This window comes from Glycine max, chromosome 4, assembly GCF_000004515.6.
Source record: "Glycine max cultivar Williams 82 chromosome 4, Glycine_max_v4.0, whole genome shotgun sequence".
Classification (NCBI taxonomy): Eukaryota; Viridiplantae; Streptophyta; class Magnoliopsida; order Fabales; family Fabaceae; genus Glycine; species Glycine max.
In genome coordinates, this window is record NC_016091.4 from 15945889 (window position 1) to 15972329 (window position 26441).

General features: G+C 33.1%; 2 protein-coding genes across 2 annotated transcripts; one reads left to right on the forward strand and one right to left on the reverse strand.

The window, feature by feature from the left end:
• The first annotated feature begins 2226 nt into the window (after positions 1–2226).
• LOC100793402 (fasciclin-like arabinogalactan protein 7) lies at positions 2227–3061 on the forward strand. The gene is made up of 3 exons (XM_003523866.1): positions 2227–2632; positions 2747–2806; positions 2922–3061. The coding sequence occupies exons 1-3, from the start codon at positions 2227–2229 to the stop codon at positions 3059–3061; spliced, it is 606 nt and encodes a 201-aa protein (XP_003523914.1).
• A 6108-nt stretch (positions 3062–9169) lies between these two features.
• Positions 9170–15236, reverse strand: LOC100794450 (probable serine/threonine-protein kinase PBL26). Its single transcript, XM_006579073.1, has 9 exons — positions 15080–15236; positions 14731–14873; positions 14370–14464; positions 12599–12823; positions 11236–11849; positions 10994–11142; positions 10447–10662; positions 9972–10121; positions 9170–9538 (listed from the first exon to the last, which is right to left on the reverse strand). The coding sequence occupies exons 1-9, from the start codon at positions 15234–15236 to the stop codon at positions 9170–9172; spliced, it is 2118 nt and encodes a 705-aa protein (XP_006579136.1).
• Between the last annotated feature and the right edge of the window lie 11205 nt (positions 15237–26441).

Below are 26441 nucleotides of genomic sequence, written 5' to 3' on the forward strand. Positions count from 1 at the left end.
AGACACTGCCTTTCCCCACAAGTACTTGGGCAGACTCTTGCCTTTCAACATGATCCTTACCATATTCATTATGGTTCTGTTTTTTCTTTCTACAGCTCCATTATGTTGATGTGTGTAAGGTGGAGTCACTTCATGAATTATGCCTTCCTGATCACAAAATTCTTGAAATTCTGCAGAAACATATTCACCACCACCATCTGTTCTCAATATCTTGATCAATGAGCCACTTTCCTTTTCTTCCATATTTTTGAACTTCTCAAAGATTTCAAAGACATCACTCTTCCTTCTCATTAGATAAACCCATACTTTCCTAGTCAATTCATCAATAAAGGATATGAAGTATCTGTTTCCACCAAGAGATTTAGTTTGCATAGGGCCACACACATCATCACTTCAAGTTTCTCCTTTGCCCTGATGGTACATTTTGTTTGAAAGTGCTTCTTGATTGCTCACACTGTAAACAGTCATCACATACTTCACTAGGAGGCTTGATCTGAGGCAAACCCAGCACCATCTCTCTTGAGTTTAGCTAAATCAAATTTCTAAAATTTAAATGGCCAAATCTGTAATGCCATAACCACTCTTCACTGTTTATTGTAGTGGCAAAACACTTATGTTCTATCACATCAATCTCAATTTTAAATGTTCTATTTTTTGAAAGAGGGGACTTCAAAATGAGCTTGTGATTTCTGTCGAACACTCTGAACATCTTGTTTTCAAGATTAGTCATAAAGCCCTTTTCTAGTAATTGACCTAAGTTGAGGAGATTACTTTTCATACCTGGTACAAAGAGTACATTAGTGATGCAAGACTAACCTCCATCCTTTGTTTTGATAAGGACCTTCCCAATTCCTTCAGCACTCAAAGTTTTATCATCAGCAAATTTGACTTGGCTCTTCACAGATTGATCAAGGTTGAGAAACCACTCTCTTCTTCTTGTCATATGAGTTGAGCAACCTGTGTCTAGGTACCAACAATTATCACTTGCCCCTTCAATTTGAGTAGTTACCATTAGCAGTACCTGTTCAGTGTCATCATCTTCTTCCTGAGCCAATTTTGCATCATCGCCTTTAGGTTCTCTTTTGTTATTGGGTTTGCTGTAACACTCATCAGCAAAGTGCCTAAACTTTTGACAGTTAAAGCATTGAATACTTCTTTTGTCGAACTTCTTTCTATTTGAAGAGTTTTGGGAATTGGATCCCCCTCCTTTCTTGTGGTCCTTATCACTATTCTGATTTCCCCTCCATTTATTGCTCTTCCCTTCAGTTTTCTCTTTCTTCGATCTGTCACCATGCTTCTTTGGATTAGACCGTGCTTGCAAGGCTTGTTCACTTTTCTTCTCATTGATCCTTTCATTCATTCTCTGCTCATGAGATTCCAAAGATCCTTGCAATTCCTCTAGGCTAAGCTCTTCAAGATTTTTGGATTCCTCGATGGCTACCACAATATGGTCGAACTTGGGTGGCATGGTTCTAAGCACCTTTTCTACAACTAATTGCACAATTATCTTTTCTCCATAGCCCTTCATTAAATTCACCACTGTCTGTACTTTTGTGATGTACTCAGTAACTGATTCACTCTTTTCCATTTGTAGTAGTTCATATTGTCTCCTCAGAGTTTGCAGCTTGATCTTCTTGGTTTTTGTGGCTCCATCATGAGATTTCTCCAGAATGTCCCATGCTTCTTTAGAGGTTTGAGCCATTGCTATCTTTTCAAAGTTAGCAGCATCTACACTTTGGTGCAAAATGAAAAGTGCCTTGCAATCTTTCTTTTCCTTTTCTCTATCTACAGCCTTTTGTTCATCTGTTGCTTTCTCCCAAACCCCTTGGAATCGCATCACCACCCTGATCTGAATCTTCCAATTTTCATAGTTCTTTCCTGTGAGAATTGGTAGATTTGCAGGAATTGAGCCAGATATTGCAGCCATCAAAGAACTCCTTCAAGAACACCTCTAAGAACCTTTCTTTCTTTTCTTGTTAGAGATTCTTGCCCCTTCTATCGAAACCAATGCTCTAGATACCAATTGTTGGAACAAACACTGTTCCTCACTCAATTGCAAGAGATGCAATTCACTCCCTCACACATTCACTCGTGTATCACTCACTGTTTCAAGCAAAGAATTACACACCTACACACTAGGAATAGCACCAGAGACAGAAAGATGATAGAATTATGCTCTCACAAAACCAATAGCCAAGGTAGGATAAACTAGTAGCCAAGAAAGATATGGAGTTTTCTATGATTTTCATTGTTAGCAACATTATGCTACTTTTTAGTTCATCATTTGGAAAAATTGCTAGTCATCCCTTTCTGAGCCCAACTCCAGCACTAGCCCCGACACTAGACTTCCTGAACCTCACTGAGTTACTCAGTGTTGTTGGTCCATTTCACACCTTCCTTGGATACCTTGAGTCCACTAAAGTGATTGACACTTTCCAAAACCAAGCCAACAACACTGAAGAGGGAATTACCATCTTTGTTCCTAAGGACAACGACTTCAATGCTATAAAGAAAACTACCCTATCCAACCTCACTTCTAACCGGCTAAAGCAAGTGATCCTCTTCCATGCCTTGCCACATTTCTATTCTGTGACTGAGTTCATAATCAGTCCAAGACCATGGGTTGTGGGAAGTCCAAACATGAGACAATCACTTATGAAACCAAAGATCATGTAATAACTTCTTCCTTCATCACTTATGAGACAACCATTTTTTAAAATTTTAATTTTCTTTTATATGTGTACAGAGGATGTCAATGTGAAGAAAGAAGAAGAAATAAAGGACACAAACAATTCAAGCTCTGAAGGTGAAGAAAAGGATTTGAAAGCTAAGGTATTTGGGGTTAGCAAAATTTCACACATTAATTAGTCACAAGTGCTAGTTGTGTGAAAGGAATTAATTGAAACATGTTTGTTGTGCAGCAGGGACAATAGAGAATCCAACAACCAGCGAAGATGTGAAAGACAACAAGAGATTAAGGGCAATTGGAGTTAATACAGTAGGGCTTCAAAGAATGGGCCTTAAAGAAAATGCTTTATTTGACTCTCTGGCTAGTAAATAAGCCTGGTTCAACTACAACAACTCTAAAGCCTAAACATGTCATTGCACAAAAGTGAAAATTCCCTAAACATTGCTACTACTACAGTAACTCTAGCACATTAACCTACTAAATGTTATTATCAGAACTCAGCCATGCGGCCACCATAGTTGAGGCCATGCCATGCCACTCTGCCATGACACTTGGCAAAAACTCATCCATGCGAGGTGAGCCAAACTCACCCATGGTATTCAATACAATATGTTTCAGAGAAGATAGAGTCGTGAAAAGTACCTAGGTACGGTGGTGAGGTGTCACGGTCTCAATAAGGTTACAAAGATAGAGAGATACAATCGCAAAGAAGAAGCTTAGATGGAGAAGAAGAGAGTGCGAGCAAAATAGGGCTCGCGTTCTAATATTTTTAAATGTAAGTCCAACATCGGTTTTCAATACAAAACCAATGTTAATCAAATGATGTTAACATTAACATTGGTTTTCTGGAAGAAACCGATGTTAACTTATCATACGTTAACATCGGTTTTCTGAAAAACCGATGTTAAAGAATTGACGTTAACATTGGTTCTTGAAAACCCGATGTTAATGAACTGACGTTAACATCGGTTCTTGAAAACCGATGTTAATGAATACACATTATTAACAATTATGCCACCGAGTTTATGTTCTCATCGGCTTTGTCAAAAACCGATGTTAATCTGATGATGTTAAATCTACATTTTCAAGTAGTGCCAACAACAAATAGAAAAAATTCATATATATATATATATATATATATATATATATATCAAAAGAGATACATTAGAGTATGAAGATTACATCAAATCCTATAGAGAGAACTAGCCACTCATGATGGCGTATCAAGATCAAGAAAAGAAGTAATGAAGAACATCTCCATGATCCTTCCTAGTGATTTCCAATGATTCCCCGCATTTTTCTCAGTTTCTCTCTCTAGAAGCTCTTGAAATTAAAATATCTTTTCTCTAATTTTCATCTTTTTTAGCTTTTTAAATAGACTTGAAGACTTCAAGATGAAGAAAGCTTGAGTCGCCCAGCTACTGATTCTCACCTAGGCGAGTCTCAGACAACTAGTACATTCGTATAGGTGAGCCATTCTCGCCTAGGCGAGAAAACCCACTTGATGAACCCTTGTTTTCACAGATTTCATTTGCCTGGGCGACTCCAGTCTCGCCTGGGCGAAGAAACAGGGCACTTTAAAACTCCAAGTTGTGACACCCTATTTTTCGTAAAATAAATTAAAAGACGTTTTATTTAAAAATAAATAGAGTTTTAGAAAAATAATGAGATTTTTATAATGAAATAAATAAGGAGAAATAATTTTATTAATTAAAATAATGGTTTGAAGGAAAATAAAAGAATATTTTATTTATTTATTTGATAGGGAATAAAATAGAGTTTCTTTTGATAAAATAAATAAATAAAGAAAAATGGAATAAATAATAGACTGAGAGTACCCTGACTATAAATAGATATACTACCGTATGTCTCTACACTCTTTGTTTCTCTCAAATTCGTTTTCTCTTCTCCCTCTCCCAAAACCCTTTCTTTTTCCCATATACACTCAAACCTATCTCAGTAAAATTATGATCCTAGACTCGTTAACCGTTAGATCATTGTGAAATTTAAACACCATGCTCGCAACCCATTGTCATATGTCCTCACCATTGGAATTTGTAAAATAATGTTTGTGGAGGGAGAAATTTTCATTGCATGCAGATAGTACAATGAAGGCTCTAATCCCTTTTCTTTCTCTCTATCGCTTGGAAACCCTAGCAGAGCAATCAGAGGAAAAGCTTGGAGAATCTTGGGAAACTGTTAAAGATGTCGCTATCACTGTCGGACTACATACGTGAGCCCGCTTAGAGGTAAGAGATGAGTTTATCGCAATTGGGGTTAGAATGAACATGTGTAGGGATCCTTAGAGGATTAAACTGGATTTATTTTGGAATCTTTATTGAATTATGATTTTTCCTTTGTGATTATAAATACGATATTGTTGTGTTTGACAAACCAATTGATATCCTGATGCGAATTGGTTGATAAAATTGAGTGCTCTTTGTGTTTTCGTGTTTTTGACCTATGATTTTGATTCATTGATTTTGATATGATCGTGTGAAATTGTTTGAGGGATTTTACTCTCCATGTTGTGAGAAACATTTTTGTATAAACTGTTTGTACTTTGGACAAGATTTGCGAGATTGGCATGATAAATTGTTATATTGAGATTATGAAATTGTGATTCAAATTGTGAGTAAGTGACAAATTGAACCTGTGATGAATGGTGAAATACATGTGTATTGAGATATGTGTATTGAGTTATAAACTGTGCAATCACACAATTGTAAGACCCTTTAAGGGCGATGAGTTTTTGCGCGATGAGTATTATGATGATATCCACTGTGGCAACCCGACAAGTTGAATTACTTTGAGGCGCGACGACTTAAAATGATTTTGAAAATAATCGAGTAGTTATGTGTATTGCATAGTTCATAGATAAAGTATATATGATTCATAAGGTGTGATAACATGTTACTTTGGGATTATACCATTGTGATTGAGACCGAGTGTGTATGATAAATTGAGTATGTATTGACTTGTAATATATATGAACATTAAGATGTTGTGTGCATTGAATTGTGAGCTATGAATAGTACAATCACACAACTATAAGACCCTTTAAGGGCGACGAGTTAATGCACGATAAGTATTGTGATGGGAACCATTGTGGGAAGTTAATCACAAGCGAGACGAGATAAATATATATATCGGGGTAGAGGGTGTCACACAAGTACTCAGGAATCAACTCCTCATTGCTCCAAAAATGGTTTCCACTTCTTCCACCTTGCTTCCATCATATAACAACTTTCAATCTACAAAATTTACATAAGAAAGAGTTGGATAAACCTTCAAATTATAAACAAAACATTTAAATCTATTTTAACTACCAAATAACTAAAAAAAAGAAGGAAGTTTCTAAGAAAAATTCTTGAAATCACAAGTCTCCAAATTCAAATCACATATTAACTAAAATATGACACTTATCAAGAATCTAGTGATTGTGGAACCAAATTACGATGAACTATAAGATCTTGTTAAATGATCATCCATCATTAACATGTAGTAGTTAAATGTGTATGTATAGAAGTCTAGTGTTTCTAATAATCCATGATAAATGAAAGCCTACATTAGTAGATACTGCAATTCTACAAAGGCAGCCGAAGCATTGCTAATAAAATAAATTAGTTCTCCATTTTTTCAATGACCAGGTAATATGTATATGTATTTGTATCAATAATATATATTTATATATATTCTAAAGTATTTATTGTGCATATTATTACCAATACATCATAATCATGTGTAAGAAGATTGTTGTTTGGTGTCATGTCTCTATGTATATATGAGTTTGTTCTTATGCAGGTATAGCAATCCTTTGGCGGCTCCAATAGCTACTTTCACCCCGTCTTGCCAACAAAGAGGTTTACGAGAATGTTCTGCATAGAAGAAGCTAAATTTAGTACCTCAATAATGTAATATCAAGAGAAGCACACATTACTATTCTTTAGTATTATTTGATATCTAAGTTTGGTTTTAATTTTGTCATCATACGTGATAAACGTTGGTCCAATGAACCATTGCAGACATATTCATAGACAAGAAGTCTATGATTCCCTTCTGTGCATGATCCTAACAGTTTGACCACATTCTCATGTCTTGCTTTGCTGAGTGCATCAACTTCAGACTTGAATTCCTTCTCTCCTTTGTGGTTTGCACAAATAAGTTTAGCTTGCTTAACAGCAATCTTCTTCCCATAAAACCTCCCTTTGTAGACAGAACCAAACCCCCCTTCAGACAGAAAATTCTTTGGGGAAAAGCCTTGTGTGGCTGCATGTAGTTCAGCAAATGTGAAGTCTCTCTTTCTGTTGCATTCAAATTTTGGTCTTGTGTTATTGCACACAGCACACAGGTTGTGTAATCCTTTCATGTGCTTCCTGGTTGTTCATGGGTTGTTTTTCTTGTTTAACTTTGTGTGTGTGGATGAGACATTTTTGTTTAACCTGTTCCTTGAGCACAGGGAAAGAGAATGCACAATGCACTAGTGCTATGCAGTGCTCTCTATTTGAATGGTTCTGTCAGCCTTGATATTAGAGCCAAAAAAATTGGCCTTTGTACGATTATATGTATGTTGGGGCATTGACTTTTCCAAGGGTTACTTAGAAGACGAGCAATTGGGAATTTATTTATTTATTTTATTTTTTTATACACATACGATTGCAAAGAGTATTTTTAGTCAAGACTAAAATCTTTTGGGGATCTGAAAGCATTCAAAGGTAAATTGCCCCCTCTAAACTAGTAAGGGGAGTCTTGTCTAGGTGATATTTTGGATTGAAATGTTTGTCGATCGTAAAGGATTAAAAGAGGCAACGATGTTTAAGAATCGATTGAGAATTCAAGATAAGTTTTGGATATGATTAGAAAAACAATGTAGAAAAACAATGTAGTTTCCAAATCACATGCAACAATGCCGAAGAAATTTGGTCATATTTTAGTATCAGTTTTGCAAACCATTCCCTCAAAGGCAATAGTTAAAATATTACAAATGGACAAATTTTATTGAAAAATGTAATAATCCTATTTAATATTATAAACACACTTCCACTCTATGAGCAATTGTACCCATTTTAATTACCTTTCCCATATCTGTCCAAATATGAATTTTAGAGGGAGAGCAACTTGCCAATGTTTAGAAATTCTACATAGAAAATGTCGCTAAAATTTGTGGTTGAAATTTCCCTAAGTAATCTAGCTATCCTGTATATTATTCTGGTTAAGAAACATCACATGTAAGTTGAGAATAATGTTTATTAAAATGGGTGGTTACCAACGTACCATGCTGATGGGTTACATGTAACTTTGTTTAAGATATCTCTTTCACATATTATCATGCTGTGATCCCTTGGTTTCTGTTTTCAATTTATACAATGGTATAATGTTTAAAATTAGTATCATTTTGCTAATTAGCTTGGTTGAACAGATACTATAACTGCGCGTTTACTCAAATTATGACATGTTACAAGATCAATTTCCATTGTTGATTTTTCACTTGTAAGTCATATGAAAATATCATTGTAAACTCTACATTCTGATGCATGAAATGTTCCACTTCCAACTTTTTTATTTTTACCAAAATAATTCCCATTTTATAATTAATTAAATGACAAAATTACGTAAAATTAAAAGTTAATTAAGAGCTTACAGAGATGATTTGTGTAAAATTTGAAAATCTAAAAGTCTAGTAATGTATCATTAAGTGTTGACAGTGAAGTTTAAACTAAAACTCTTTGGTAAACTATACAGAATTTCCACTCTTACACTCATCTTAGTTGGTTATGTATATATAGTATAAAATACGATTTACTATTTTTTGTCGCTAAACTTTTTTGCATTTCTCTTTTTCGTCCCTAATATAAAGTTTGTCCTGTCAAAATTTCTTGACTTTTTTTCCGTTACCACTTTTAGTCACTTCTGCTGTCAATTAACATATGACGTGGCAGAGATGCTGGCAATCCCGTGTGATTCATTTTTTGGTACCTAATGACTTGCCACATCATCAAAAACTTTAAGGGGTAATCACATGTGATTTGTTTTTTTTTTTTTTAAATTGTGTTTTTAATTTCTATGACAGCATACTAGTTGATGATAGGTTACTATTTTAGGTTACTTTGAGAGATAAACATAGTTTTGTAAAAAAAATCACACATGTTTGGGTGTCTGTTGGGGATAGTTTACTGTTCATATGTCACAGTATCATTCCTCTTTTTAAATCTGTTCAGAATCTGATAATTGTTTTTAAGAAAAAACCGTTAACATTTGACACCATATAGAGTTTACTGATAGGATAAAACATTTTATGCTGCACGAGGATGAAACTAAATCCATTCATAACTATATTTCATCCCATAAGATAAATTCATCTCAGCTGAGCAGCCATATTCTATCACAACATAACCATTTTAACTAGAGGAAACTTTATTAATTTAAAGGAACTAAACTGAAATATTCTCCCTTATTTCAGCTATATACTAGGTCTAGCATCTAAGAATTGAGTAACCCCCAATTGGAATTTGATATTTCTATTTCCCCTTCATTGTGTGCTTCACCATCACTAGTTGACTCATAATGAAGCTTATATGAGCTTGAGCTAGACGAAGAGATGCTCTGAATTGGAGGGGATGGTGGCTGTCTTACAATCATGTGCATCATCTGACTTATGTTGTTACTTTCTATGGATTCTGAACTGTGACTTAGTAACTCGCTTTCAAACCTCAAGGGTTCCTGCATTTCGTCTTCAGATTCATCAGAGTCTGATGCACTATAGGTTGAATCTGATCTTGCAGGGGAGTAATCCCTTAGTATTATGTCACATGTTCTGCCCTCCACTATGTCAGTTAGAGCATCAACAACCTGTAGTGAAATAAAAGATGAAGTAAAGTAAAATAAAAAGTATCACCTTAGAATCTGGTCATACAATGTATTAAGTTGACCATGCATGTAAGGAAAAACTATACTTGCTTGTTTTTCATATAATAATCTAGTACCTCTGTAACACTCTTTATTATTAGACATGTCCAACACTTGTTAAAACCTTATATAAAAATAAATAAATAAAAAGACAGTTCCTGAAGTACGTGGAGGTTGAATATGTTCATAGCATGTTTCCTAATAAGAATGTTTGCTGGAAGGTTCTAAATTGAGAAATGCTAGTAACACGAACTTTGTCTGTTTTCTATATAAATACGTTACTTATTATCAACTGCTCTCTATTATTTTAAAATTCTTCTCCATTAAAATACAGTGAACTATACTCCAAAAGAAATCATCCAAAAATGTAGCCTACCTGAATCATATTTAGTCTCCTCTGAGGCTCCCTGCTTAGACATTTCTCTGCTATTCGAACCATCCAAAATAGTTGATGGACATCATGAGAGTTAATGATCCTTTCATCAATTAAATCTGGATAGTTCCTCTCTCTTAAAAGTGGCCTCGCCTGCAAGAAATTTTATAGACAAACTAATAAAGATATTTAATTATGTTATATATCAGAATGTTGTAGTTAAATCTTATATTATTCGATAATATAGATTAATTATGTTATCATAATTGAACTACCAATTCTGCCTAAGAGTCTTTAAAGATTAAATTTTTTTCCAAAAGTAACTCAAATTAAAGTATTGGTAACGCTGATCCTTGACTTGACACTAACATAAAAAACTAAGGTATGAAATTGATTTGAATCATATTGATGCCTTGATGAGCTGAGGTTATAGTAAAGCATTGAGATAAGTTAAATTTTATGGTATTTAGATCGTTACCCATCCCACAAGACTTCTTCCTCCAAGTCTTTTATCTGTAGTTCTCATTCCTGTTATTAGTTGCAGTAGAACCACCCCAAAAGAATATACATCTGTTTTGGTAGACACTTTGCCAAGTTCTGCATATTCTGGAGCCAAATACCCCAAAGTTCCAACAACTTCCGTTGAGTGTATCGAGTCTTGATTTTGATTTCTTGCTAATCCAAAGTCTCCCAGCTAATAAATTCATCAGGAAAGAAAAATGTTAGTCTAAATGAATTTCATCTTCTTTATGGAAGTAACAGTGAGCTTATAGAGTACTCCCAGACTATTATGTTATTTTGTTCTATCTCCTTTGCACAAGTACACACAGTAATGCTAATAATGTATTAATTCTTAAACGTTCCATCATTATTCAACAAATGAACATCATTAATAGCCTGGACTGATATCTTACAAAGCAGTCCTGGATGCATCATTGAAATTTGCAAATTTGAACCTGTATGCCATGTTTTAATTAGCATCATATGCATGCAAATATCTGTAGATTCAAGACTGGATGTATTACCAATGGATGATAATCATGTGTTATAAGGATATTGTTTGGTCTCACATCTCTGTGTATCATGTTGTTCTTGTGCAAGTATAGTAAGCCTTTGGCAGCTCCAATAGCTACATTGATCCTATCTTCCCAACTAAGAGGTGATCGAGAGTGTTCTACATCAATTTAACAAAAGTTACTCTCTTACAAGCTGTATTAAGAAAAACATAAATAGAAACTAAATACTAAATTAAAGCCTGTTTGCTTACCTGATAGATGTTGGTCAAGTGAGCCATTGCAGACATATTCATACACAAGAAGCCTATTATTTTTTTCTGAGCATGAACCTAGCAGCACAACCACATTCTCATGTCTTGCTTTGCTAAGTACATTCACTTCAGACTTAAATTCCTTCTCTCCTTGGAAGCTTGCATATTTATGTTGCTTAACAGCAATCTTCATTCCATTCAGCAGTCCTTTGTAGACAGATCCAAATCCACCTTCTGACAGAAAGTTCTTCGGAGAAAATCCTTGTGTAGCAGTATGGAGCTCAGCATAACTGAAATCTCTCTTCAATCCAATGTTTGGTCGTCTATTTTTGCACACAGAACAAAGTGGATTTGTAAATTCTTCCTCCATATGAGATGTTTCATTATTTCTACTATGCTGCTCTTTTTTATTTACTTGTAATTGGCTCGTCTCTTCATTCTCCGAAATGTGAAACAGTGATTGATTCCCTGTTGTTTCTTGTTCTTTATTTGAATAAAACTTTCCCTCTTGGTATTGACAACCATACCGCAAGCTTCCGAAACTAGAAGTGGAGACCTCTGTACTCCACTGACTTGAAATTCCAGTTGATGTCAACAGATCACTAGATGAAGACCTGGACACTGCGTGATGTACCATTGGTCATCTCAGTTGTACTGCTTAATTATCAAAAGGAATATATAGGTGTTTAAGTAGAAACACTTATTATTGAATTAAAGGAGATTTCATTGAGGTTCCTTAGCTATTTTGTTTAGCATCGAATGTAGCCAAAGATTTTTCATGTTGTTATTACCTCAACAAGTATTGTAACTCAATATTGATAAACTTTCACCATAGTTTTTGTTTGCAAGATTCTTGTGTAAAAATTGTGAAACTTAAGTTTGTGCATTGGAAGTGGATAGGATTAATTGACCAAAAGACTAGCTATTCAGTGTTAACATATATTGAACCATCTTTGAATGTTGTTAACTAATCATTTGTTTAATCATCATAAATTGCTAACTATTCCTTGCTAGATTTATTTGCAGTCTGTTTGACAGATAGGCTATGATAGAACACCGGGATTTCTTTTGTTAATGGCATGGATTTTCATAATCTGACTAAGTTATCATTGAATCTTCATGACCTTTCCAAAGGTTTGAGTACTCATGTCAATTGTTCAGTTAACACCAAAATGGAAATGCATTATTACATTTTATCTAAATAAAAGTTTGACATTATAGGTGCGGTATTGCAGATATTGCTATAAGAGGTTTGTTATTCTTTCCAATTTGTTGACAGTACGTGAGACAATAAATGAGAGAACATATAACCTGTCTGACATTATAGAAATATTAATTTATGTATACTTTTTTGTATTTAGACAATGTTGCTATGGGATAAAAGTACTTACTCAGAAGAGAACGTTCCTCCTCTTCACTTCCTGGAAACATTTCTTTATAGCTTACATTTTCTTGCCTGAGGGCAAATGTTTTGGTACTGACTGCTGATTTTGGATCTTTCAACCTCTCAATTGAATTGTCACTTGTTATCCTATACATACCACAAGGGAGGTTGCGCACGAAATGCTTCATATCTTTGTGAATTTGTCTGCATCCAAGGCAAAAAGGCTATGGTTTTAGCATAGTGTATAAAAATAACCTTGCATAAGTAGTCTATGGATAATTTGATATCATAAGCTAGTGTCTATTTTTTGGTGGAGAAACTAACTCTCCTTGACAGTGACCTTTAAATGAGAAGTTGTGCATTCTTCAGTTTGATTTCCCCTTATAATATATTGCATGGAACAATGATAAAAACAGTATTGATCATAGAGTCTTGCCTCTCAAGAAAGAGGCTATACTTGAGATTTTTTCACCCACAGTATTCCTGCACCCAGTACTTGAGAGTCAGAGAGGCTAATCTCTAGGGATACAGTCAGGCTTAAAACTAGAACCCCTCCCAAGTCCCAACAGTGTTTTTCTTTTACATACACATTAATCCTAGGATAGAACATAAGACCACATGCTTAAGGGATCCAAGTCTCGTCTACTTGAACTGATGCGTGTTGGTTATAGTTGGGTGTTGAAAAATCAATGGTTAATAGCTAAATAAATGATGAGAACTAAGCAAATGAATGACTATCCTTCTTGGGCAGATTCTAGCCACATTTAATCTGTGGTCAAAGTTAATTCTTAAGTCCTATATTGGGATGCTCTCACCAAATTTTACAAGGTAAAATCACTTAACTACAGGGTATTCTTAAAAATAAGCCTTTACACTCTTTGAAGGAGTGAATCTACAATAATAACAGAGTACATCAACAATCTGAATATGTTATTTCCTCAATTTACAACATCAAATTGCATGATTACAAATAGCAAGGATGAAAGTGTGTGAAGACATGGTTAATCAAAGTCTTCAAGAGGGAGAAATGTTGGAAAATCAATTCTTAATAGCTAAACAAATGATGGCCAAGAAGCAAATGAATGACTATCCTTCTGGGGAAGATTCTAGCCAAATTTAATTTGCAGTCAAATAGCACTTTTAAAGCCTAAATATTTATAAGGGCAGCTTGATTGATGTTATGCATTATCCCATTTTATTCATTCTCTTATCTTGTGTATCTTTTCTTTATAGTTTCTAGAGAGAAATTGTAAGGTGTTTTTACTCCAATTGATAGAGAGAATGATAAGTGTTCTCTCCTAACAAGTTGAGAGTAGTTGTAATTACTATATTCTTTCGAGGGTGATCTTTCTTTCACTTGCTTGAGGATGTAACTTATATTGGGAGAACCACAAAATTCTGGTGTTCATTTTATTTTCATTTTTTTCTCATTTCAACTTCTGTTGCAAGTCAAATTATGATCTGAAATGTTCTAAGATTGGGAGTGTTAGTTGTATCATTATCACCTGGATTTGATTCTACCAGTTCATCTGCATAATTCCAAGTTCTGAAATTATTTAAAAAAACAACTAGGAAGATCTTATATTTAATAGTTCTAGACATAATCTTTTTCTGCTTAAGGTGGGATTTTTTTTGGTATTTTGTATTAGTTTTCTCAACATGTGCAATTCCATCTTAAGTAGTTAATTGTCGTTCGGTTTTACTTGCATGTTATAGAGCAAGGCAAAAAGATTTAAAGTTAGAAACGGACCTAACTAGTATCAACCTTGTCGCCTGAAATTCCTTGGCAGCATTAGAAGCAACCTCTGCAGTAGAGCCTACAAGCACTTCTAATTGGAATCCAATCTGTGAAACATCATTTCCAACGAAAAATTTCATAAACCATTTCATTCTTAGACACTATGTATAGGTCTGTTCAGTTTATCTTTAAGATTATTATTTACAAGTGTGTATGTATAAAACATATTCATCATACAAACACATTAGAAATCTGTATAATTTTTCTGCCCTATAGCTTGTCAAACCCCTTTTCTAACTCTGTCAACTGTCAAGTGTTAGCTACTTTTGTAATATTTCAGAATTATTTTGTTAAGCATGTGAACTGTGCTAACCTCATTCAATTTACAGTAGTTGGAGATCTCCTGGATGTTCTGGTTCATAAGATATTCTTCCTTTTTTTTGGTAAGCCTTTTTTCAATTATTTTCTTGTTTGTTGAAATCATTGAACTGGAATCAACTCTGACCATGTAACCCACTAAAGAGGAAAAAAAAAGTTAGCAATATCAGTTACAATTATTAAGTATAACGGCTTAATATTCAAATTATGACTTTTCTTTTAAGTATCTAATTTCATATCATTCTGTGTTCCTCTCTTTTTATTATCAGATTAAACATGGAGAATAGAAAATGTAACTGAATCTGAATCCTTACAACGCTTTCTTGGAAGAAAAGAAAACATACTAGGACTGCTCATCCAATCAAGGATAGCAACAATTATAAGCTGATCTCCAGCTTTAACAGAAAACCATTCCAGGGCCCCTAGGATTGCATTTGAATTAACATCTCTTGATGCATCCTGGATCACCACCACCCTCTCAGTCTCAGCTTCTGTTGTCATCATGTATCGACTTCAAAAACTTGCTCTTCAAGTTTTTAACAAGTAATTAGACACAAAAAGAAAAGGTATGAAGAAATTTTATGTTGCGCTGTACATTGCCTAGACCCGTTGAACAACAGTACTAAATGCATAGCATTGTTTTAGAATTTGCCTAAATATTTGTCATATATGATGCAATTATGGTGAAAAGCAGAAGCTACTACCAGAAGAAGTCAAATGCCTATTAACTTTGGTGGGTATAAGGGTTTGATACTATATACAATAAGGGTTTGATGTATTAGAACAAAACTTAACCAAGACAAGAGAGTATAAGGAAATCTATAAAGGAACATATTTATATTTTGTAATCTTATTAAAACAAATTATGGGAGAACATTGAGATCAAACAGAACAAAAATCCACCAAATTTATTATTTCTTTGACACACACTGATACTTATAGAGTAAAGTTTGCTAAAACAAAACTCTTGAGGATAAGGGTAGTGATGAATCCATGGGAGCACAATAGAGTGTTAGCAATAGCATATTCGGATATCCTGGCAAGGCCCCTGAAATTTTCTCCAATTAATGAGAAGCAAGGTGAATTTATTAGCCTAATTTGGGAATACTATATTATTTTCTCATTACTTTATGTTTCATTCATTGAAGAAGATTTTGTCCACATACTGCTGGACTCAGAAAAATAGGAAGAAAGAAAAGAATTTAGGGAGTGGCGGTGAATTCTATGCTTTGCAAGAAATGCAACATTGTTGGCAAGATATTTGTTTAATTTTGCTGGCTCTCTCTGTGAGTGGATACTGATTAAGACTTTGTATGTACAAGAGCTGGACAAGGCACTGCAATTCCTTATAAATTGAATGAACAAAATTATTATATACCTGGTTATTTGTGTGATTAGGTCATCATAAAGTCCCGCCAAATTTGTTTTTGTTATGGATATAAGATAGATACAAATCCAGCTTTTTGGTAAGGTATTTTCCACTATCAAGTATTTAAATAAATAATATCATTTTAATATGTCTACAATAAATTTTTTAAAATTATTTTTTGAAACAATGATTATTTAGTTTTTTTTATTCGAAGGGATTGTTTGATTTCTTAGAATTTGGATTAAGAACCTAACTTAACTCTATAAAATCAACTTGTAAGATGAGGATTGTCCTTTCACTTATATACACTATTTTAGTCATATCATTAATCGATGTGGGATTAAACCACTAAACTACTTAAGAATTCACTTTAGGCAATCCCTAAAGAGGTTGCAACTAAGGCAGACTAAGGGTTGTCCACAATAAATGTGACTTTTACAACACGATCCCTTATCCATGCATACAAAAAAACATTTATTGAGAAAGATCAATCCCTTAAATGAATCTTAATATCTCGAGGACATAATCCTTGGCTCTTGGTCTAGGGATACCCAAGCTAAAAAAAATAGGATGAGATGTTGATGCCTTCATATGTCTATAAATTTATTCATTTATTTTACCTAAAGTATCATTTTCCGGCCATAATTTATAATTAAGAGTTTATGATTACAAGAGGGGTTTTCTTGTACAATTTTTATAATATAAAAGGATGTTTTGAAAATATGATAAGTAATTAAAATGCATGTGTAAAAGTTTTTTTACATGAAATATTTACATATATAATAAATTCCTTGACATTTATAATAATTATTTGAAAAAGAGAAAAATATATATTTTATATTGTCATCCAATTTCAATCCATTGTGTATGATAAATTTGTTAAATTTTATGATAATTATTTTTAAAGTTATATTAACGATAATTTGTGATTGAATGACATTGCAAGACACTTTCGGTACACATGAAAAGTTTAACTAAAGTAGTAATACTTCTAAAGAACTTAATTAGAAGAGTTTCATTACAGGCATGGATATATGTGTAAAAAAAATTACATGGTTAATCAATTAAAAATTATCTTTAATTAATATAAATTTTAGAATAATTATTAAAAAAATTAACAAATTTATTGCATATAATTATTTGTGAATAAATAAAAATATAAACAAATGTTTAAACTGCCGTTGATATATTATTTATTATACTCAAAACACATCGACACCGTAAACAGAATTATATTCTCTTCCAATTGTAAATTTTAATATGTGATAAGATTACTATTTTTATAATAATTCTAATTAATTAAAGACATCATGAATTACTTTTGAGTGTAAAGGATCTGATATCTTTTATATTATTGATTATTTCAATTATATGGAGTTAATCTATTCATAAAATAAATCAGTAATGTCAACTAAAGTATAAATGAAACTATTGAATATTCTTGTACTGTTCTTTGATGCCACATAACGTCCTAAACTTCACCTAAGTATTGTAAATTTTAAAAGAATTATTAAAAAGATTAAATATATTTTTCGTCTTTATAAATATCAATATTTATAATTTATCTCTACAAAATTTTTAGTATATTTTTTGTTTTCACAAAATTGAAACATTATTTTTTTGTCCGGATAGGTAAATATTTTGAACCTACAATAATGATTTTTTGTGTTGATTATACATATAGTTGATGTAAAAATGATGTTTTTTATATCGATTATGCATACAATCAATGTAAAATTTAAATTAGTTATGCATAATCAATATAAAAAAGTCATGCACGTAGGTTTGAATATTTGAACCTTACTTTGAGTCAAAAGAATAATATATTTCAATATTACGAGCACAAAAAATTTATTAAAAATTTTATAAGAATGCATTTTAAACTTTTTTATATGAGAATAAAAAATATATTTTATTCTTATTAAAATATGATTCCTTGCTGAAAACATCAACCTTACCTCGAGCATGAAATACGGCGAATATTACAATGCACTTGCCTTGACCACGACCACGATGGTTCCAGGAAATAGGACCTGGTTTTACACGTACGTAAAATTTTAAATTATTTTATGGAGTCCTTGGCACATATTTATAAGCTCTTACAATTTTGTTACTATTTTGTAGACAAAGGTACACAACATGTAAGATAGAGTGTGTGACTTGAATCAAACATGCTTTAGTCACACTGGCACATGCAAGCACTACGTATCTTGATTAAAAGCAAATGGTATGTCACCTATAGCATAAATATGGACAATGAGTCAACCTCTGTCATCTTATGCAAAATTATTATGCATACACGTATATGACACAATTAAGTAGTCAATCTTGGTCATGCATTTGGGTGACCCTTCTTGATAAAGTTTGATTTTAGTGATACATCACAGTGTTAGAATCAAATTCCTCCTAATTTTTTTCTTTAATTTTAATACGATCTATAAATCTATCTATTTAGGATTTATAGGATTGGAGTTCTATGACAAACAAAACAAAGATGTTATGATGGACTCTTACAAAAAAGGCTTGGGCTAAATGGGTCTAAGTGACCATGTTGGAAGTCGAGCCCAATCGTTAGTGTGGCCCAAACGCTAATGGATATGCCATGATCCAAACCCAAGAGAAGAGGTTGAAGCTAACACGTATATAAGGGGCTTGGGTGGGATGAAGAAACTAACCTAACTAACACATCTACAATAGTGAAAGGACTTTGATTCTTTTAGTTCCAAAGCTTATTACCACCAAGAACCATCGTTCAAACCATCACTATCCGCTGCTAGAACTCGTGTTTGGTTATCTCCTCAGATCACTAACACAACATTGGCACCATATGTGGGGTACGATTTGAATTCTCATTCGTGACACCCTCTATCCCGCACATATATATGTAATAAACAAAATGTAAAAGCGTAACTAATTAAAAATTTTAAAACACATTTAAATAAAAGTATTTCAAAAGAGTAAAATGTTCACATTCACTTCTCAAGTATCAAAATAAAACTAACCCAAATAAGAAAATTGAATTGTCTCGGCTCAAAACATGGCCAACCAAGTTTATGAAAAAGAATTCAATTAACAACGAAAATCATAAAACATCATGGAATTATAACATATGAAATAAAAGCCTCATGCCCCAATGTCACATCTATTAGAGCATTTCCCTGAGAAAGGCTAAACCTCTCCATCTTTAGCATGATCATCATCATAGGTTGGCTCACATGAAACAAAATGAAAATCAGTCCAAACACAAACACACACTAGGAGTGAGTTATCACATTTCTAAATAAAATACGGATAAACAAAGACATAAACAAAATACATTATACAAATATTTATAACACAGTTCAACTTAATACAATCCACATCACTTCACCACTTTATCATTTAAAGTAATTTTTCAATCACCATTCATATTACACATGAATCAAACACTCGACTCAAGACGTTATGACACTCGTGATTTCATAGTAAACAATTCACAAGCATTATACAACAATTATACTAAGACTCAAGCCTATATGCAATGTGGTTCCATGTCAGTGAAAAACAACACCAGGATGCTTAGGAGTGTGGAAGCAAAGCTTTACAAGTTTATTTTGATGATGCCAAAGACTCAAGTCAAGAATCAAGAGTCAAAACAAGTTTTAAGAATCAAAAAATTGTTCAATCAAGAGTCAAGTGAATAGTGAAAATTCAAGTGAAGAATCAAGATTCAAGTAAAGATTCAAGAGAAGACTCAAGATATGCAAGAACTTCAAGAAAAACATCGAGATAATTATAAAAAGATTTTTTTTAAAAAAAGATTGAATAGCACAATTTTGTTCAAGAGAATTTTTCAAAGAAAAATCTTTTACCAAGAGTTTTACTCTCTGGTAATCAATTACCAGAAGGCAATAATCGATTACCAGTAACCAACATTCTTTTCAAACTGATTTACAAAGCAATAATCGATTACCATGAGCATGTAATCGATTACCAATGTTTTTGAACGTTGAGATTTCAAATTTCAAGAGTCACAACTTGTGATAAAACATTTTTAAACTTGTGTAATCGATTACACAATATATTTAATGGATTACCATTGTTTCTAAATGTTTTGATTTTTAAATTTAAACATGAAGAGTCACATCTGTTGATGTGTAATCGATTACACTATGATGGTAATCGATTACCAGTGACTTATTTTGAAAAATAAATTATCAAAAGTCACAATTCTTAAAGTGACTAGTTTCTGAAGTTTTTTTAAGAGTCACAACTTTTAAAGTGACTAGTTTTCAAAAAGAGTCACAACTTTTAAAGTGACTAGTTTTCAAAAGAGTCACAACTTTTAAAGTGACTAGTTTTAAAGAATTTGCCAAGAGTCACAAACTTTAACTTGAGTCATCAAATGACTATAAATATGTGACCATGACACGAATTTTAAAAACAAATTCCTTTCATCCAAAAACAGATTCCTTTCATTCAAAAAGAGAGAACTTTCTGATTCATTTCTCAACATCTTTCTAAGAGTTTTTTGTTCAATACTTTCTTTGTCAAGAAAAGTTCATTAGTCAAAAAACTTGTGCTATTCTTTTGATTCATTCCTTCTCCCTCTTCCCAAAAGAATTCAAAGAACTAACCGTCTGAGAATTCTTTTGATTCTTTCCTTCTCCCTCTTGACAAAAGAATTCAAAGAACTAACTGTCTGACAATTTTTTTGATTTCCCAAACTAAGAATTCAAAGAACTAATCGTCTGAGAATTCTTTGCCCAAACACTGAATTCAAAGAACTAACCGTTTGAGAATTCTGTGTAAGAAGCGAGTAGCTTCTTGGTTGTAATAGTGAACACAAGGGAGGGTACATCCTTTGTAGTTCGCTTCAAGTATAGGGTACATCTACTTGGTTGTTCAAAGAGAACAAGGGAGGGTACATCCTCTGTGCCTCTTTGCTTGTAAAGGATTTTACAAGGTTATTGGAAATCTCAAGAACCGTGGGTTGCCTGGGGACTGGACGTAGGCACGGGTTGTGACCGAACTAGTATAAATCTTGTGTTTGCTTTCTTCTTTCCTACACTCTTTACTTTTCCGCTATGCACTTTTTTTTCCACTTTACTTTTGTCTAAGTTATTGTTTCTGTTCTTTACTTTCTCATAACTTAGTAGTAAAACCTAATTGAATCTAGTAATATTAAGAAGGATAAATTTTTAATTAGTCAAGACACGTTCATAATTAATTCAACCCCTCCTTCTTAATTATTCCGAGGCCACTGGATCCAACAAGGAGTACATAACAAGACACGCCACACAATGGGTATGTTAGGTCACTCTCACTAAGTAAAATCATAAGGTGATCAGTTAGGGTCATTCTATTTTGCTAGAATACTCCAACCATATGGGATCAATATAGGTTTAAAGGAACACTCAAACCGAGTGTATTTACCTCCAAGACCTATAATCCGAAGAATCCGTTAGGGCCTCACCTTCCTGATTCAGTTCCAACCTCTAACATAATTTCTTTTTGCATAGAGACACTGCTCATGAATTATACAATATCCACGACCTCACACTTGTTTTCAACATGTTTAACACATTACACTATAATTTAACACCTCAGGCTCCTAATTTTGAACCCTACACTTTCCTTTTAACACCTCGTGCATAAACACTTTTCCCAAGATAAACACCAGTCGAGTTATTGTATAATTCACAACTCACAACACAAGTAATATCACATCAAGTATTAACCACTCACTTACTCACAACCATATCGATCCCATATCCATAATTTAACATCCCACAAATTAACAAACTACAAAATATACTTAACAAATAGATAAGCATGTATTATAATAATAAAATATATCTAACTTCAAAACTTTTAAATATATTTACATGTAGCAAATATATATAACATGTCAATATGCAAATACATACATGTAATATTAAATATATATAAAAATCATAACAACATGTAACCAACATATCATCAGATAAACATATTTGAATAATAATAATAAATAATAAACGCATTACATATATATATATATATATATATATATATATATATATATATATATATATATATATATATATATATAAATATAAAATAATAAACATATTTCATGATAAATCACGTGTGCAGAAGGAAACCAAAAGCTTGTGAAGTAAAAGTATCGATGGACATGTATACATAGGAAATTTTAGAAAGAAGAAAAAAAAAATCAACAAGATTTCAGCTAATATATCAAGTGCAAAGAAAATACTGCAAGATATACAATTGAGTATTCGTGACAAAAATTTAACTATATATTAATTTAATTTTTATCAACCAGATATACAATTGTTTTCATCTTAATCTAGTGAAATCCCAATTCTCTTGAATTAAAGACTCCTCGTTAACGGTAACTTCAAAAAAATGATCTCGCGCATTGCACCAGAACTCGAAAAGTAATATCCATATAACAAGAAAATTATCAAACTTGACAAACGAAATTATTAATGGTGGAAAAACTCAAAATTCTTTTAAAAAATTTGGGATAAAATAATTAAGCATACAAGATACAACATTAAACCTACTGGTTATACAGATCAATTCGGATTGCTAACTCTAGGCTTCTAAAATATAGAAGAACAGGGAAGGTATATCTAAACACAAAATCACGACCAGCTATCCAAACACTATGGAACTATACTTATGCTAGTAACCCGAGGCAAAGACAAATTTAACTATTTATTAATTTTTGAGTATTCCTCACAAAAAGATATATGTAAATTTAAAAAATTAAAAGGATTTGGATTGAGGAAAAATAAAATTTTTACTCAGGATTATACAAACAAGAGAAACTCTATCAATTTATGCTTATTATAAAATGTTCCAATTTTCAGGGTTCATACTCAACACAAGAACCTATTAATTTCACAACAGTTTCGCATCGGGATACCAATTGGTCCGTCAAACACAATCAATCCACAACTAAAAACATAAGAATATAATTGAATTTCATAAAACAATCCAAAATAACCCCAAAATTGATCCTCTGGAGATCCTACACATGTTTATTCTACTCTCCAAGCGTCAGTAACTCATCCCTTACCTCGATGTAGTCGCTCAAGCGTTCTCCGTTAGCAATGATGGCATTTCTAGTGCTCTCTAGAGCTCCTCCTCCAGTTGTTTTGTTAGGGTTCTTGTGCATTAGAGAAAAAAAGGAACATAAAGTGTTTTGTAAAAACTGCTTTGGGATTAAGAGTTCCTTTATATATTGAGGAAACTAATGACCTAATTTTTATTCTTATTTATTTTTTATTTTTATTTAAAAAAGGCACAACTGTACATCATTGATTTCTTTCAATTGAAGAAGGATCTCTTGATCATTCATGGTGAGAAGGAGGAATCAAAAACGAGTTTCTGTGGCTTAACAACAAATGTAGCAACCTCAAGCACAGGTTGATGGAGCGCAAGATTCAGTAACACCAGAAAATGACGATGGACATGAAAGAATTGGTGAATCTTAAGCCAATTCCACGATTGATATCACCATGATTTTGCAAAAACTGTGAGAGCAACTATGAAAGTAGGAACAATTGATCAAAGTAATGCATAGAGAAAATGAGAATAGTCGAGAAAAGCCCGAGACGTCGAAGAACGTTGATAGCATCAAAGTTGCGGATGATGAAGTGGAAATAATTGTTAATCATGCAGGTTTTGATGATGCCAAAAGAATTTACTTGATGAAAGCACACATTGTTTCAAGTCAACAAACAAGATCAAGGAAATCACAGATAATGACTTAGTTAAATTGTTAAAAGAATCTCATTTTTTATTGCAATAGTTTGGCCTCAAAGTCTTTTATCAAAATTTCTTTATCAAGCTTAATTAGTTCAAAAGTAAGATATTTTTGAACTGATAATCGATTACCAGAGCTTGTAATCGATTACCAGAGAGATCATGAACATGGCTTGTTTTAAATTTTGAACTGTGTAATCGATTACTAGCGAAGAGATTTCAAAAAAGCTTTGAAAAGACATGACTCTTCAAAAATATAATTGTGTGATCGATTACCAGAAACCTGTAATCGATTATCAGTGAGAAAATTTCAGAAAAACTTTTTGAAAAGACACATCTCTTCAAACTATTTTGAAAAGACACAACGGGCCTATATATATGTGTGTCTAACTTCGAAAAGAAAGAGAGAAATTTTCTAAGAGAACTTAATTGCCAAATTCTCTCTAAATAACAATTGGCCAAACTCTTGCAAATCTATTAAGAATTCTTCTAGGAATTTCAATTTGTATCATCTACTCTAAAGGAGAGAAATCATTCTGTACATCTCATAAACTTGATTGTAATCAAGAATTTGTTTGTCTCTTGGTGTGTGAGAATCTTGAACACAAGAGTGAGGGGTCCCAAGGTGTGTTCAAAGACTGTAAAGGATTTACAGAGATAGTGGAAAATCTCAAGTGGGTTACTTAAGGACTAGACGTAGGCATGGGAAGTGGTCGAATCATTATAAATCGAGTTTGCGATTCTCTCTTCTCTTATCTCATTTATTTTATTGCAACTGATTTTGTCTTGCACGTTTAAAGAACATTGATTAACTTAAATGCTGTTTCTTCTTCTGCATTCTGAGCCTATCATATATCATTTAAAAGGGGGATTAAAATTTGTTAGTGGAAAAATTTTGATACTTAATTCACCCCCCTCTTAAATTATTGAGGTCATTTCTCCAACAATAATCCTATTTAACATGTTTTCTACACGAATCTTAGCAGTTCAAGTCCCACAACAGCTCCAACAACTTCCAACAATGGAGTTGTATGAAGGATCCATTGATCCTAATAATCATCTCATCTCGTTATAATCGTCATTATCCTACCAAGGTACCTCAACGTCATTGATGTGCCGAGCATTTGCATTATCTTTAAAAAAAATGGCACTAAAATGGTTTCAGTCACTCCGTCCACCGTTGGTCGACTTATGGATCGAATTAAGGGAGAAGTTCAGGGCCACTTTTGTATCTAGTCAAGCTAGGCCTAAAATAAAAGCCGACTTAAAAAAGATAAGGTAGGGTATGGAGGAGCCTCTGAAGGAATATCTGAGTTGCTTTAATAAGGAGGCCAGAGTAGCTAGGAACCTACAACTAGGAGTCATTTAAATGTTGGCCAAAGACCGAGTAAAGGAAGGCTCTATGTTCTTCATCTAAATAGCAAAAACTCCACCTCAGACATTGGAAGATTTCTTGAAAAGAGATCAAAAGTATATCAATTATGAGAATGCATTAGAAGCAGGACGATTTAAAGAAAGAAACAACTCGATAGTAGGAGCGTATAACAATGTCGACCACAAACGATTTGGAAACCAGGACATTTGTAGTCGTGAGAGGGGAAAGGACAAAGGTTTGTTAGGAGGAAATCAAAGTACATACAATCTACTCCTCTAAACACATTGAGAGGAAGAATCATGCTAGAGGTCTATAATGTTGAGTTTAAAGAAGAAGGGATAGGTGTCCCCGTCCATTGCATAACAAAGTCAGTGGTAACCTATCAAAATATTGTAGATATCATCAGTCCCTAGGACATGACACGAATAATTTTTATCAGTTAAAAAATGTAATTGAGGACTTAATCCAAAATGGAAGATTAAGTCGATTTGTTAAAACAAAGTATAATGATGATAATCACAAACGTTATAGGAAAAGAAGGGAAAGTCCAAGGAATCCAAGGAATACAAAGATTGGGATAGAGGAAGGCAAGATTATGAATAATGAGAGGTAAGAAAGGTAGAGTCTCTAGTCAAGAAAGACAAAATGGAACCAGATGTTCACTTAGTTGGCAAAAATTCTTTATATAGTAAACATCGCTCACCAGAAAATTTATTTGCAAACAACCATGATATAATCTATGTCATAGCTGGCGAATTTGCAGGGAGTGAGTCAAAGAGAGCAATGAAAAGAAATGTCAAAGAAGTGCTCATAGCAACTATCATAGGTAAATCAACAAATCCAACTAAGAAACGACATCAGATGTTGATGTTTGATGACTTCGACTTTGGGAGTAAAACTCCAAACTATGACGATCCTTTGGTCATCATAGTTATGGCGGTGGAGAACAAAGAGGTTCACAAGTTGTTGGTTGACATTGAAAGTTTTGTCGACATAATATTCTCCTTTGTTTTGTCATTAAGGTAGAAAACTGAACCAAGAATTTTCTTTCTTTATCATCAATCAAATTATTGTTCAAGACCCAGGGTTCTATTTTATCATCAATCCAATCACCATTCATGTTTTTTATTTTCCTTATCAAGGGAGATGTTTGGATTTTTCAAAACTCCATGGACATGCAGAAGAGAAATGTTATTCCCACTTG